This window comes from Cryptomeria japonica, unplaced genomic scaffold (genome assembly GCF_030272615.1).
Source record: "Cryptomeria japonica unplaced genomic scaffold, Sugi_1.0 HiC_scaffold_617, whole genome shotgun sequence".
Lineage (NCBI taxonomy): Eukaryota > Viridiplantae > Streptophyta > Pinopsida > Cupressales > Cupressaceae > Cryptomeria > Cryptomeria japonica.
Window position 1 is genome coordinate 6,327 of NW_026729419.1, and position 14,783 is coordinate 21,109.

Genomic DNA, 14,783 nt, shown 5'->3' on the forward strand with positions numbered 1-14,783 from the left:
CACACCTAAAGGGGAGGGACACCTTGGAGAATGTTTTAAAAATCTAAAGTTGAATGAAATTTGCACAAAATCCAGTGAACTTTGAAAATTAGGGTTTTATGACCTAACAACTTAATTTTTGAAATTTTGAATTTTGAAAAATGAGGGAAATTGAAAATTTGAATTGGAGGACAAAAAAGTCTGAAAACAATCACAAATCTGAAAATTAAATGGAAATTCAATTTTTGCACAATTTCAAGATGATTTTTAAAAATTAGGTTTTTGACAATTAACCTCTTAATTTTGTGAATTTGATTTACAAATTGAACAAAGCAATGAAGAAATTGAATTTGACAAGCAAATCAATTTTTAGATCTAAGACAATAACAAGCAATTTTTGCAAAACACAAGTTCAATTTCAATTTTAAAAACTAGGGTTTTGAGTGAAGTAACCATTAAGTTTGTGTAAAAATTAAACTTGTAAATGAAAATAATGCAATGATTTTAAGAATAAAAGCATGTAAGACGTTGGGTTCACCAAAATGTAATGTTGGAAAAAGGTGAATGATGGAGATATCGAAAGGAAAGATTTTCTTCCCTCAGAGGAGAGATAAAAGTTTCACTTCAGATTTCTCTTCAAACACATTTTCTGCATTACATTGGAAGAGGGGGGGAAGATACACTAGATTCAACCTCTAGAGAAAGAGATTGAATTCTGAGTGATGATAAGTGAATCCCCTCTTCTGAGATTGAGATTTGAATTGATTGAATTGTGTACTTACGATCAAGTGAAAAAGTGACAAAGATTTGATTATAACTCAAGATAGAAGCATAGGATGAAGCTGTGCACCTAGATCTAGCAATAAGCTGTCGAAATGAAGTCGCCCTGCAAATTTGGGAAAACTTGCCTGAATCATGGCAGGAATGTACAAGGTCCTCTGAAAAATCCGTGAAATGAAAAGGGTTTTTCTGCCTCTGCAAATGGAGCCCGAATCTGAAAGTATAGCTACGCACCTGCAACTTACACACAGAAAAGAGATTGAAAGGTGTTGGGATTGGGGGTTTGCCTTTAGGTCAAACCCCAATTTTGGAATTAACCAAATGATGAAAGAAAGTACTTGCAAGTGAATGTAAATGAAAGACTGAAATATAAATCACCTCAAGGGAGGTTGTAGATAGATTTGCTTGTGTGAAATTGAATGTTGGAATGAATCTCCTCTTCAATGGTTGAATCCTTGACTTGAATGCAACACCTAGCCTTGAAAGGAGACTTGAGAATGCTCAATGCTGGAAAAGATTGCTTGAATGCTTGAATGCTTGAATGCGTGATCTCATGTATCCATATTATGCCAAAATGGAAGGGGAAATGCGACTTAAATACTTGTCAATTAGGGCTAATTGACTGATTTTCCTTCGCAGGCCGACACTGGGGGAGTTTTCCCGCTCAATGTGCAACCTCCAATGTAAAAGTCAAAAATAAAAAGTCAAAAGTCAAAAGTAATATGTTAGTTCCTAGTTGTTAGGAGGTTAGCATTAGTTAGTATTTTGTTATTTTATTTATTAATTGGTTTTTGTTTTGTTATTCATGTGATATTTGGGAGATATTCCATCTCATCCAAACATGACATATTATATGGCTATATAATTGTATTTTATCCTCATGTAGGGGATATTGGAATGCAAGTTTTACAGTGTATTATTTTGTAGAGATTATTGCCAATTTGTTTTGCAAAGATTATTGTCAATTTTGTTTTGCAGAAATCTTTGATATTTTGTCTGCAAATTTCTTTGACTATGGGTTAGCTTGCCTCTTTCCATATCATTTCTATGTAGCCCACATTCACAAAATCTAGCATTTGGAGGGTCATCCTTCTTAGCATCATGAGTGGATTGATTGGTGGAATTTTGCCATCCAGTTGACGACGCGATTTCTCAAAATCTATGACTGACAACTTTCCAATTTCTGTTTATGTTCTTACGAAGCCACCACGATGGATTTGCGTCATGCCATCAAGGATTTGGCCATGAACCCATTCTTGCCTATGTGTTGTGGAGCTTTGATAGTAGAAGAAAATTGCTAACAATCATGCTGCTAGAGGGACTCAAATTGAAGCTAGGTTGCATTGGCTCAAGGTGGGGGATTATGCTTCTAAAGAACTTTTTTTGGCCCTTTGGGCTAGTTACTCCTCACCTAGTATTAAGCACATAAGAGAAGGTCAAACAATGCTCTCTAAGTTACCAGATGTTCTTCAAGCCTTTGTTCGCCATTATGAGAAGGTATTTATTGCTCAAGACCCTTCTCTTGAGCATGATGGTGCTCTTCAGGAATGCCTTTCAGTGGTTCCTACTCATCTCTTTGAAGCCCAATAGACATTATGTGATCAAATTCTTACCCACAAAGACTTGAAAAAAGTGCTCATCTCTATGGCAGATAATAAAGCCCTAAGCTATGATGGATTTCCCTTGTGAATTATACAAGTCTCTATGGCCTTGTGTAGGGTCTGATTTGCTCTAGGTCTACCAAGAAGCCTACCATTCTCCCTCTCTAGGAAAAATTATTAATAAAGGAATATTAAATTAATACCTATAGCCAAGGACCCAGAAAACATCTACAATTGGCAACCATTCACACTTCTCAATGTTTCTTATAAAATTATTACGAAAGTCATGACTCTAAAAAATTAGACACCTTTCCCCTTAGATTGTGTGGCTAGAGTAGTCCGGGTTTATTAAATCAAGATTTATTTTGGATAATATTATTGCTGTTTGGGAGGTCATGGAGTGGGCCCACCACTCCAAGTAGAGTGTGATTTCTCTCAAGATTAACTATGCTAAAGCTTATGACAAAATTGAATGGTCATTTATTCCCACCATGCTTTAAGCTATTAGATTTGGTCCTTGTTTTATTCAATCTGTTCAAATGTTGTTTGGGGATACTTTTGCATGTATCACTATCAAAAGCCGCCAATCTTCTTCTTTTGGTTTGTTCAGGTCTATTCGACAGGGTTGCCCCCTGGCACCATCCTTGTATGTTTTGGTTGTCAAGGTTTTTGGGTATTTTCTTGCTAATGCCATTGCGACTAGTAGGGTTAGGGGTATTGCCCTGCCTAAGTCACCTTCTTTGGAGGCTAATGATAACCCACTATCTCAATTAACCAAAAACCACTTTGCAAATGATTCCTTTTTAATGATCATGAGGATGAACAAAATATTTGGGAGGCCCTTCACTGCCTTGACATCTTTTCTCTAGCTTCTGGGTCTGCCATTCAATGGCACAAGATGCAATGTTACAAATAGTCTTTCCTTCCTACCCCCACATGGCTTCTCCAGTTTGGCTAGAAGTGGTTAGATCATGGTGAAGTTTTCAGATTCTTGGGCATCCCTTTTTATTTTCAAGGTTCCCTTATGAATTTGTGGAATTTGGTCCTTGCTAGAATTGAATTTTTTTTGTTTTATTAGATCACTAAGCCCCTTTCTCTTGCTAGAAAATTTTGAATATGTTCTAAGGTGTTGGCAACCACCCATGTTTATTACTCCTCTTACCAGGCTACTTTGAAAGCTTCATATTTGAAGCTTGAGAAGCTCTTGAAGGATTTTTTGTGGGCTTCTTCTCTTGCACACTTTGGCTTTCACAAAGTTGTGTGGGAGTTTTGCTATCATCCTCAGGAGTCTAGTGGTCTTGGTCTACTTTCCACCCAGAAACAAGGGCTTTCTTTGTGTGTAAAATGGGTCATATAAGCCATCTTTGGCTCAGAGGCCTGAAAAGTTCTTCTTAGGTATTGTATTTCTTCAAGCTATCTGGTCAACAAGCCCGCTTGGAAGGGGATTGGTTTTCAAACCCTTATTGTCATGAAAGATGTTGTTCACATCGAAGGTACTTTTGTCACCAAAAAATTATGGTGTGTTTGGCCACTAAGCCATGACTTAGATGGAATGGTTTTGGTTTTCATGATGGCCTTTCTTTCAACCAACATAATCTTTGGTGGTCACCCCTCATTCAGATTCACGGTCTTCCCTTGGATAAAGTCCCTAAGGTGAGTGCTTTACACTTTCATAAGCATGACATTTGTACTCCCAAAGATCTCTTTTCCAAAGCTTCCATGAGAATTCACTCTTGGTAAGATTTATGGGTGCAATGCCAACTCATTCAGCCAGATCAACAGACATTTGATATTGACTTATCGACTTTGCCCGTGGAGATGCTTCACAAGTTGGGCATCCACTCTATGAGGCCTTGGTGGAAAGACTAGATGTGGTACCCTCAGACTTCATTCTCTTGATACAAACCCTCTTTGGGTTAAAAATGGTTCTCTCTGCATCTTCCTATGGTGCCAACTTTGAACATGCAATGGTACTTGCAGTCGACTACTACCACTTAGCGACACAAATTTCTTGGCATTTGGTCTATCATTGTGGAGACAAAAATTTCCCACTTTTCTTGGTGTATTATTTTCCAAGGCTTTCCTATTGGCTCTCGCTTGTGACACATATGGGTTTTGGATCCTTGTTGCCCTTTTTGTGGGAAACTTGAGTCTTTTATGTATCTTTTTTGGTATTGGGTTTAGACTTTCAGAAGATGGATTCATGATTTCTTTAGACCTTTTAGGCCTAAACCTTTCACTTGGCACATGACCTTGCTTGGGGACCCTCTGGCCTCCCTCATTTCAAGGTAAAAATTCTCTTTGTCTTATTTAAAGACAAAAATGCTATTTTATTTTCACACAACTTTATTGATACATAGGTTTCACTTTATGCTAAAGCTTGTATATGTATTTAATGTTATGTTGCAGATTCAAGTGTAAGCCAACAAGGTCACCCTTGAGGTGGCCTACCTCTAGGATTTTTTAGAGCATTGGGGAAATACCCCTTGTACAGTTGCTAGAGTGCCTCCTGATCATCCCCCTTCAAGGGGTCAATCACCACCTCGTGGGTGACACTGTGGGCATAGTTATTCTTCCCATTTCTCTCAGACCCCGCAGTCTCAGGCTCACCACCAGTTTGGCGATTGAGATTTTCATTGCCGATGTTTCTATTCACCTGCTCTTGGTGGGTGGGTACTTGGAGACGCTCCTCCTCCTGCTGGTAGTGGTAGCAGATGGCTCATTGAAGATGATAATACCTAACCCAATATGTCCAAGGCTTTTCCTCACTAGCCATTTCCCCTATGCACTGAGAGGAGAATGTTGAGGAGGTTGTTGTTGCTAATGAGGGTTGGACCCTCTCAGATGATGTACTAGACCCCATTGATGAATGAGGTCTTAAAGATCATAAGGATCCACCTACGACTCCCACTAGGATTGCTTTACTCACCCAACAACTATTATTATGTAATTTTTTGTTACATTTTTGGGCATAGCCTGCATTTGATGGATTTTATAGGCTTATCCTTCTGAACTCTAAGGGGAAATCTCTTGTCCCCCTACTTTTTTTTTGTTAATAGTGTATCTTATTTCTTAATTAATAGAATCCAAAATGACTATTCATAGTTTTTTTTTGAGTGTACCTATCTTCAATTTCTTGTCAAAGTTCAGACTTTGCTAACTTTGGAAAAAATGTGGCAACTTAAGACCCCCTTTCGGTCTCCCATTTTGGTGCATTTACGTTGCAAACTTAGGAAAATAGAACCAAACTTTGAAGATGCTAAATACCCTAGACGTTGTAGCTTAGCTAAAGTATTTGACACTTTTTTGACAAAATTTTAAGGAGGTAATTTGTGGGGCATCCTAATTCAAAATCTACTCATAGAATTTGCATTAGACACCTTCGGGATAGTAGTGCCTAGCTATAGTGTTTGACACTTTTGGGTTCAAATTGCAGACATAGGTTCCTCTTTGAGTTCCATTTCCAAATATGACTTTATAATTTGCATATCTATTATGTAGCTTATTGTTCACATTAGTTATTATCAAATTTATATCTTTATGCCTAGTTCTTGCATTTTCTCATTTCATCTTTTATCTAATCATAACAAAATAAAAAAATAGAATAATCAATCATTATGCATAACTCTCCCAAGGGTTTGTAGTTGGGCGTATTGATTATTCTCTAGTGTATGTTGATGTGAATGGGTTTGATTCCTAGTTTGCATGTTTGGATTGGTGAACCCCATTTTCCCCACCTTACAAATGAGAAGATTGTTCATGATTGTGGAAACTCTGAAAATCCATTGCAATATAAATCAAAGGGATTTAATATCAAATATAATAATCATGACAAAGCATTATGCATACACAAGAATATTGTAAGGAAGGTAAGTAGAATAACAATTTCCTACACTAACCTTGAGAGGAGGATAATGCAATTTTTTTTTACAGATATTTACAATAGTTATAGAAACTTAACATAAATAAACATGAATAGCATGCATACCACAACACTATGATTTTTGTGGGGAAAACCCTTTAGGGAGAAAAACCACACATTCCAAGAGCTACCCAATATATTATTCAAAAATAAAAAAAAGATTACAATATACTTAAAGAGAAAGCTTCTTATAGGAGTATCATCTAAAGGAAACTCAACAACTATCAAACTCTTTGAGTACATCACAATACATAGCAATAATACAATGCCCTCATAAAATAGGGTCACCTTCTATGGCAAATAAAACGCTCAAAATAGCTACCACTAGATCTATGACCTAATGATAAATGGTCAAGATTCACAATGATAAATCCCCCTTGAAACTCCCCATAATCGAGGGCACTACCCTCGAACCCCTGTCACTCATGTATTAAAAATAACCTTTTATCAATAGTACCCTTAATTATTGCAAGGTTGAGACACTATTTTCCTAACAAATATGAAAGGAAAAGGGATAAAACTAGATGTTACTTTTAGCATCACAATTAATGGTGCCTCTTAATTAAAAATTCAAATTGAAGCAAAGAAACACTTGTGACTGTAGAAGAATGCATAACCCTTATCGATGCATATGCTAAACAGGAACCACTACATGAATTCAACTCAACATTAAGTAAAATGAAGACATTTGGTTGCTTTCCTAATGCACTATTACGTATACCATTTTAATATTCACTTATAGAATGTTAGGGGCATGGAAAAAAGCTTATTCCTTGTTTGAAGAGATGTAAATGAATAATATCAGAGTGAATGACATTGTATACTCAACATTGATGACAATTTTGAACAAAGGAGGCCAACATGAAAGAAACATTTATTGTGCAAAAAGAATAAATGAGAAAGGAGTGAGTTTTAGTAAGGTAACCTGCTTTGAAATTGTAGTAACTTACAACAAGTTGTGAGATTGTAGAAAATGAAATTGTGAAAGAGATGGAACCTTCATTAGAAAAAACTACCAATTGGATATTTGAATCATAAGAAAAAGTCATTTTTTTTTGTGTGGTTATAATGTTTTAATTCTTGTTAAATAAAATGTGCATAGGAGATTAAAAAAAAGAGATTTTATTTTTAAAATAATTTTCAAGAAGCAATTAAAAAAAAAAAAGGCTCATGGAAGGTTATTTATTCCAAAAGAAGCAACGAACATAGGGATTATTTAGGTTTGGATGGAGGAAAAGACTGATTTTGGGCATTTGTACAAAGACAAAGTCTGCGAGCTTTCCGATTTCAGGGAAAGAATAAAGAAAAGCATTTATGATCTATGAGACTGTGTACAATCTTTATGTTGTTAATTATTCAATATTACAATTAATTTCCTTCACTTTAATCGTGGTTTTTCTTTTAAGCATTTGGGGAGATATAAATTTTGCTAGTTTTTTGGTTGTTCTATTGATCACCATTTTTTTTTATTTACACTAAAGCTATGATTTGTTTTAATGTTTTACTACAAATTCAAGTACAAGCAAATGAAGTTTTAGTTAAAGTTACCCATTTATAGGCCTTATTAGTTTAGAGTAATGCTTGTTGTGTTGTTAGCAAGGTTCCTTCAACTCCCATTTTTTGTGATCCAATTCTCCTCCTTAAGGGTGTCATCAAGTACACAAATATTTTTCTTACATGGCAATTGAGAGGCTTATTCTCAACCTTCCCATCTTGTTAGAATATATTATGTGACTCCTATTGGTGAAAACACATGCTAGCTTGAATCTAAAAAGTTCCCTTGGCTGTCTCTTCCTATTTCTCCTATTCATGTGACTATTGAAGAAGTTAAAGAGAAAAATAATAATAATAATTATAATGATATATGATACCAACTCATTATTTATTTAGACTCCATTGATGTATGGGGAAAATTGGATGACCAAGATACTCCTTGTCCATCTGCTTTATCTCTCAATGCTTAGTGGTTGTATTAAGTTTTTATATTTTAATGTTTTTTATGCTCTAGGCTATAGCCTCATTTGGACTTTGGATGCATGACTTTTCCCACCAATATTTTTTTTTGGTGAATGTGTAACACTATTTTATGAATGATAATACATACATTATCCATAAAAATGCATCTTTTTAAAGAGAAATTTGAATTTTTTTAATTCATATAAAATAGCTCAACTTAAAATACTACCAAATATTAATTTTGATCTTCCAAACATCTACATTTATGAGGTAAATACCATATATAACTACTCAAAAAATTAATTAAACTTAAATAATTAGAAGTCTTAACGATAAAATAGTTTCATTTTCATATCATATATGAAAAAATCATAATATGCCATTCCTAAAATGATTGAGCTTCTTGATGAAAATGATTGAATACAATTATTTTAAATATATAGGAAAAAAATGAATTTTGAAAATAATTATAATGTAATAAAGCAATGCCTTACCTATGTTAGAAATTTGGAATAGATGCATAACCAAAAACTTTGAAAGAGTGAAATAAGTAATAAAACCATAAATGAGTAACATAATTATAGACCGAAGATTCCAAGAGATGTGAAAATGCTAATATGACAATATTGGATTACAAGACCAAAGAGAATCTACATGAAATTTATAAATCATGAATCAATATGAAAATACAAGCTATGTATAATGAGTTTATATAGAACTTGGGAGAGGGAGGAGGTGGCAAATCCAACCAATAGGGAGTGGCAACCAAGTGGTCTAAAAATATTTAATGCTCCTCCCTTTTAGGATGATGACACCTCAACACCATGCCCACTAATTATCTATTAAATAAAATAACTTTATGAACCCAAGAAAGGTTAATAAAACTGTAAGAACAAATTAGGATATATAGGAAAATAAATTATCTCACTATAACAATAAAGCTTACACTAACAATCCCCTTAAGTGTACCTTATGTGATAAAATGATGGGTCCCAACAAATAAAGCTTGATGAAACACCAATGTACATAGAAATCCCCCTAAAGAGAAGAAGCGCCCCCACAAAGAGGAAGTATGCCCTTTAGAATGGAGAGAAATGGAGGGATTAAGAAGCTCCCCACAATGTAGAATCTATGCCAATAGTAGATGCCCAAAGCTGGAGGTAGAAGATGGTCCATGATCATCGAACAATGTTCCTCCCTTAGTAATAAACAAAACCAAATGTATATACATGAAGTATTCCCATTAATGAAAGGATCTTAAGGGAAGAAATATAAAAATGTATGAAGTCTCTGAACTCTGCTCATGTGTCTCCATGCCGATGTTGAAAGTTGCCACTATCAAGTTAGGTGTTTCAGAGGTACACTGCTGGAGATGAACATCCATAGTCTAGTACAGAGGAATGTAGAATATGATCTAAAGATGAAAATGGCTCCTCCAAGTGTTGCTCAAAAGTCTCCACACCAATGTCAAATGATCATGTGAAAAAAGATCAAGAGGCTTTAAAGTATCTAAACAAAGGACACAATTCCATAAGAGCTAACATCAAAGAGAATGGCAATGAAACATTCATAAAATTTTCTTAAATTTTTTTCTTGTTGTAGGCGTGTTAAATTTTTTATGAAGAAAAAATCTACCCAAAACCAAATGCCTATAAGCTAATTAAAAATCCATATGAATATAATAATTCTATTCTATATTCAATATTACGAGACAAGTTATATAGACTAATAGACAAATATATGGGCCTCTTGAATAAAAGAATCAAGGAGATGACATGTTTAAAAGGTATGAGTTAAATCTCAATTATTCTCATATATATATATATAGTTGACGAAGTAGTGGTGGCACTTGTCTATATCAAGTTATGGTGTATGGATGACATTATTAGTTACTTAGGTAAGAATAAACAAATATCCTAATAATCGCAACTAAACTTATTAAGTAGACCTGCAATATCACACATAATATAAAATATCTAAGGTGAATATAATATTAAACCAACAAGGCATATAAAATGAAGTTAATCATCAAGCCAATCTAAACTAAAATGTACTTCCATAATTTCTACTTCAAGTTTAGGGATAGAAATACTCTTGACTTGTAACCATTGCTTCCCAATCTTCTCATCACAAACAACATGTTTCAAAGAACTTAGTCCATAAATGGTTTTAGGAAGCCTCATCAAATGTGAACACTCTCTCATATCAAGTTCACTCAATTTATTTAGTTGACCTATCTCCTCTGGAAGTTCTCTTAGACCATCACATAATGAAATGTCTAGACATTCCAGTTGGCCAAGTTTTCCAATTGATGTAGGAAGCTCTTTTAAGCTTGGTAATGCTGATAGACTTAACACTCTCAAATTGACTAGATTTCCAATGTTGTATGGTAAATTTTGAACAAGATGACAATTGGTAAAGGAGCATATTTGAGCAAATGGCATATAACAAATACTAGAGGGTAACTTCTCCAAATCACTACAATGATCCAAGTTAAACACTCTTAGGTTCATAATGTTGAAGGTTGGTGTATTTCCAAATCCTTCACATAAGCTTAATGATAACTTCTCCAAGTTTTTTAGTTCTTTATTGTGTTTTTGAAAAGGGATTGAAATCAACCTCTCCAAATGGACAACCTTGAGTTCAGTGAGAGAAGATAAGGCATCTAGACCTTTCAACATGGCTCTTTTTGGACCAAAATTAAATACAATGAGCATTTTCAAACATTTCATAGATTTTAGAAATGGAGGAAGAAAGTATTCAGTTGCATTGAATAGTAATACCAAAAACTCCACCTTGGGAAAGTTCATTTCATGCCATTGAGTTTCATCCATAGGTCCTGCATGAACATATCAAATGAAATCCAATTAGAACATTCTATGTTGGCCACAAATGTTGATATTTCGGTTTAGTTGTCAACATATTGCAAGGAAAATTGTGAGAATGAAAAATGTAAATTAATACAAATATTTCGTCTCCTATGCAAACAATAAGAAGATAGAGGATGAGACAAACAATTATGTCCGATAAACTTGTATATAAGAAAAAAAGACAAATAAAGAAATGAATGAATCCTAAAAATTAGAATAGTTTATATTTTATGTTGCGACTATTGAGTACCTAAGTAGTTATTTATCATATATTTTTAACATATACAAGAAATAAGAGAATTAGTAATTTATATGTTTCAAGTAGAGAAAAGATTATCAAAGGTGTTTAGAGGAATGATATAAATGGAGAATAGGATGCTTTGAGAACTAATGTAGATAACATATACAAAACAACATAGTGATATTTTTAAAAAATTATTTTCAATAACATACCTGTGTGAATAGAGACAATTTGAGCATCAAATGCTATATCACCAAATGATTTCCATTTCTCTGGAAAACCATTATCCTTGGAACTCATAAGCAACCTCTTCCTATGGAGTACATTATCTTGAGATCCTAGATATAATGATAAATCTTGTATCACATCATGTTGAGAAAAGTACAACTTTGAGGCATTTCTATAGTTGAGAGTCTTTGTATTCCTGTTCATTGCAAGCAACATGTTAGAATTATGTAAACAATTATATGAGAAATTAAAAATTGTTCACAAGGAGATTTAATTTTACCTTCGATCACTGGTTAAATTCAGAAGATTTCTTCGTGCAAGCATAGATAAGATGGCAAAGGAATCTTGCCACTCTAGCTTTCTAACATTAACCCAAGTATCTAGTAGTGCATCGACACATATTTTTCTATTCCCAGGAAACAATCCCAAATCTAGGAAACATTCCTTGACTATATCATCTAAGGAATCAATACTAGGTTGAAAACATCTAAGTAGCCCTTCTTTGTGATAATCAAATATAGTTTCTCCTTTGGAAATATTATTCTTTTCCCTCTCCCAAGCCACATGGGGTTGTCCATGCAAAGAACTTCCAATCACCTTTAGAGCAAGTGGCAAACCACCACATTTTTCTTGCACCTATAATTCAAGAAAAAGAATCAAATTATCTTGAAATCTTATGGAACAATATCAACACATGTAATTTTAGAGAATGTGTTTATTTAACCTATTCTGAACTTCATAATTTTATACAATCATATTTGTATAGATAAAAATAATGATACGAATTTCTTATGGATACCTTTTTATTTTATTATGTTCAATTAAATGTTTGAATCTAATTTGCATGTTTCTTATATTATCAATTCAAGATCAATAAAGCATGAGGTTTTTCTCATAAAATTCTATTTGAACTATATAACATAAGCACATATATGAAATAATCTCTATGTTCTTTCATCACATGTCAGTAAAGCCAAATACTCTTGACAACATACCTTGTTACACACAGGAAACTTACATATATAACTTCTTATATATAATTTTTGTTGATTCATAGCTATTATTTTTATGGTGTGTAAAGTTGAATATATGTTTCACCCAATGAAAAGATAAATATAAAAAAGACTATTAAAATTTAAAACCTTTTGTACCCAAAATTACTAATATTATATTATAAATTTTACTATAGAGAACAAAATTATATATGTAAAGAAAATAAAAGTAGTTTCATGTAAGTCTACAATTACAAATAGTTTAGAAAAAGAGTACCTCTTTAACTAGACTTGAATCCATAGTACTTGGAATTGATGTTTGTCCAAAAGCCCAAAAGCAGAAAAGGGATAGAGCATCCGCACGATCTAACAATGGCAATTGATATGATTTAATAGAAGGAGTTTATGGAATAATGGAACTGTCTCTTGTTGTTATAAGAGTCTTATATCCTTTTCCTTCAAAGAGTAGTTTCTCTAAATTTTCACTTGACCAAACATCATCCAATATCACTAAAGTTGGCTTGGATTCCTTTAGAAGATGTTGTTGCAATTGTACATACCCATCTTCAACATTTTGAAACTCGGTTCTTTTCTTTTTAATAATCTTCTCCCACATGATCTCCAATATTTCTTTAAGATTTAAAGATTGGGAGACATTGATGAAAATCACATTATTCTTAAAGTAATCTGATGATCATAAATAAACAAATATATGTTAGATGATAAAATCCATAATAATAATAAAAAACAACGATCTTGAAATAGAAAATCATGTCGAATAGTTAATTAGATAAGAAACCACAAAATAAAAATAATAAGAACAAAAATTTGAACCGATACACTAACACGAATAAATTGACCCAACCAAGAGAAATCTACTAAAAATTGAATAATTTGTGCACTGACCCACCCATGAGAAATCTACTCATAATTGATTAATTGACTCAAATTATCCTGATGATAGATCAGGAGTGTAATCTAAAACATTGATTAAAAAAAAAAATGTTTATATAATTTAATACAGAAACCGCTAGATCTAGAAACATCTATCTATCTATATTATGAATTGTGAAAATCTTTTACCATAAATTTGAAAAATGATAAGAAATACACGATGTAAAATTATTTTCTTCCTCCCCTGTCTGAAAGCACTTAAGATATAAACATTCTATTCTAATTATAAACAATCATCGAAATAACAAGGCTACTGCCACTTAAGTTAAATTTAAACTAAAATGGTGTGGGTAGTTTAACACAGAGAGATCTCTTGAATGGATTTAAACAGAGAAAGCACATAACAATTGAGAAAACACAGAGAAGTGGGGGACTCACCTTTGATTTGAGGATCATTGGAGAGAGCCAACGCAAGGGTTGTTTTCCCACCGCCACCAATGCAGTGCACACCAACAGCAGAAACTTCTCTCCCCAACAAAACCTCCTTCAAATCCCCAATACTTTTCCTCAATCCCACACAAAACTCCGATTTTCTAGAGTCTGTGGATTCCTTTACCATTACAGTGCTGTCAACCAGATCAACTGAAGCCATTTTACGAAACTTGTTGCTGCAGATTGCTAACTTGTTAATATCACACAGTGGTTGCTTTGATATATACAATGCAAGTATGAGAGGCAGTGATCTGTTGAAGTGTTCTCTACGCCTCCATCACAGGCCACCGACAGTACAATAATATTTTAATGGTAAAGCAGGACGACAGCACAGATAGCGTGTCTGGAAAGCTTTGGGAGACAGTTTTCGAATACCTTTAATAAAGTTGTCGGTGTTGACCTTTAATTTTTTTAAAATTCTCAGTTAGACACGTAGTGTTTTGGCTTTTTCGTTTGTCGACACATTGCTCTCAAAAGTGTTGTAAAGATAATGTCGGTGGAAAGATCCGTTTACACTTTGACTTTGATTTTTAGAGGAAAATGTGGTGTTAATATTTTTCAGGGCCATTCCGATATGATGCGAGGGGGTCGGGTTGGAGGCAGGTCGAACATTATTATTGGGCGCTTTAGGAGGGTGGGAGGGCGATATAATTCTATGTTTCGACTATGGGGTTATAGATGAGGGAGTTCTCGCGGGTGGGAGGAGGAGAGAAGGGATAGGTGAAGTATTTCGAATTGTGGGGTATAGATAGTTCGATTATTTCATTTGATTTTTTTAGGTAGGTAGGTCGAATATGTGGGAGGTTTCATTTGGTTGATTATTCTCAC

The 14,783-nt window shown here is 33.9% G+C and overlaps 1 protein-coding gene across 1 annotated transcript; it reads right to left on the reverse strand.

Annotated features, from left to right (window-relative positions):
- Positions 1 to 9,113: 9,113 nt before the first annotated feature.
- Positions 9,114 to 14,223, reverse strand: LOC131058024 (probable disease resistance protein At4g33300). Its single transcript, XM_059216074.1, is given in 5 exon segments — positions 9,114 to 11,077; positions 11,562 to 11,773; positions 11,858 to 12,213; positions 12,847 to 13,256; positions 13,902 to 14,223. Coding segments are annotated over 5 exon segments (2,010 nt in total). The 5' UTR covers positions 14,116 to 14,223; the 3' UTR covers positions 9,114 to 10,259.
- Between the last annotated feature and the right edge of the window lie 560 nt (positions 14,224 to 14,783).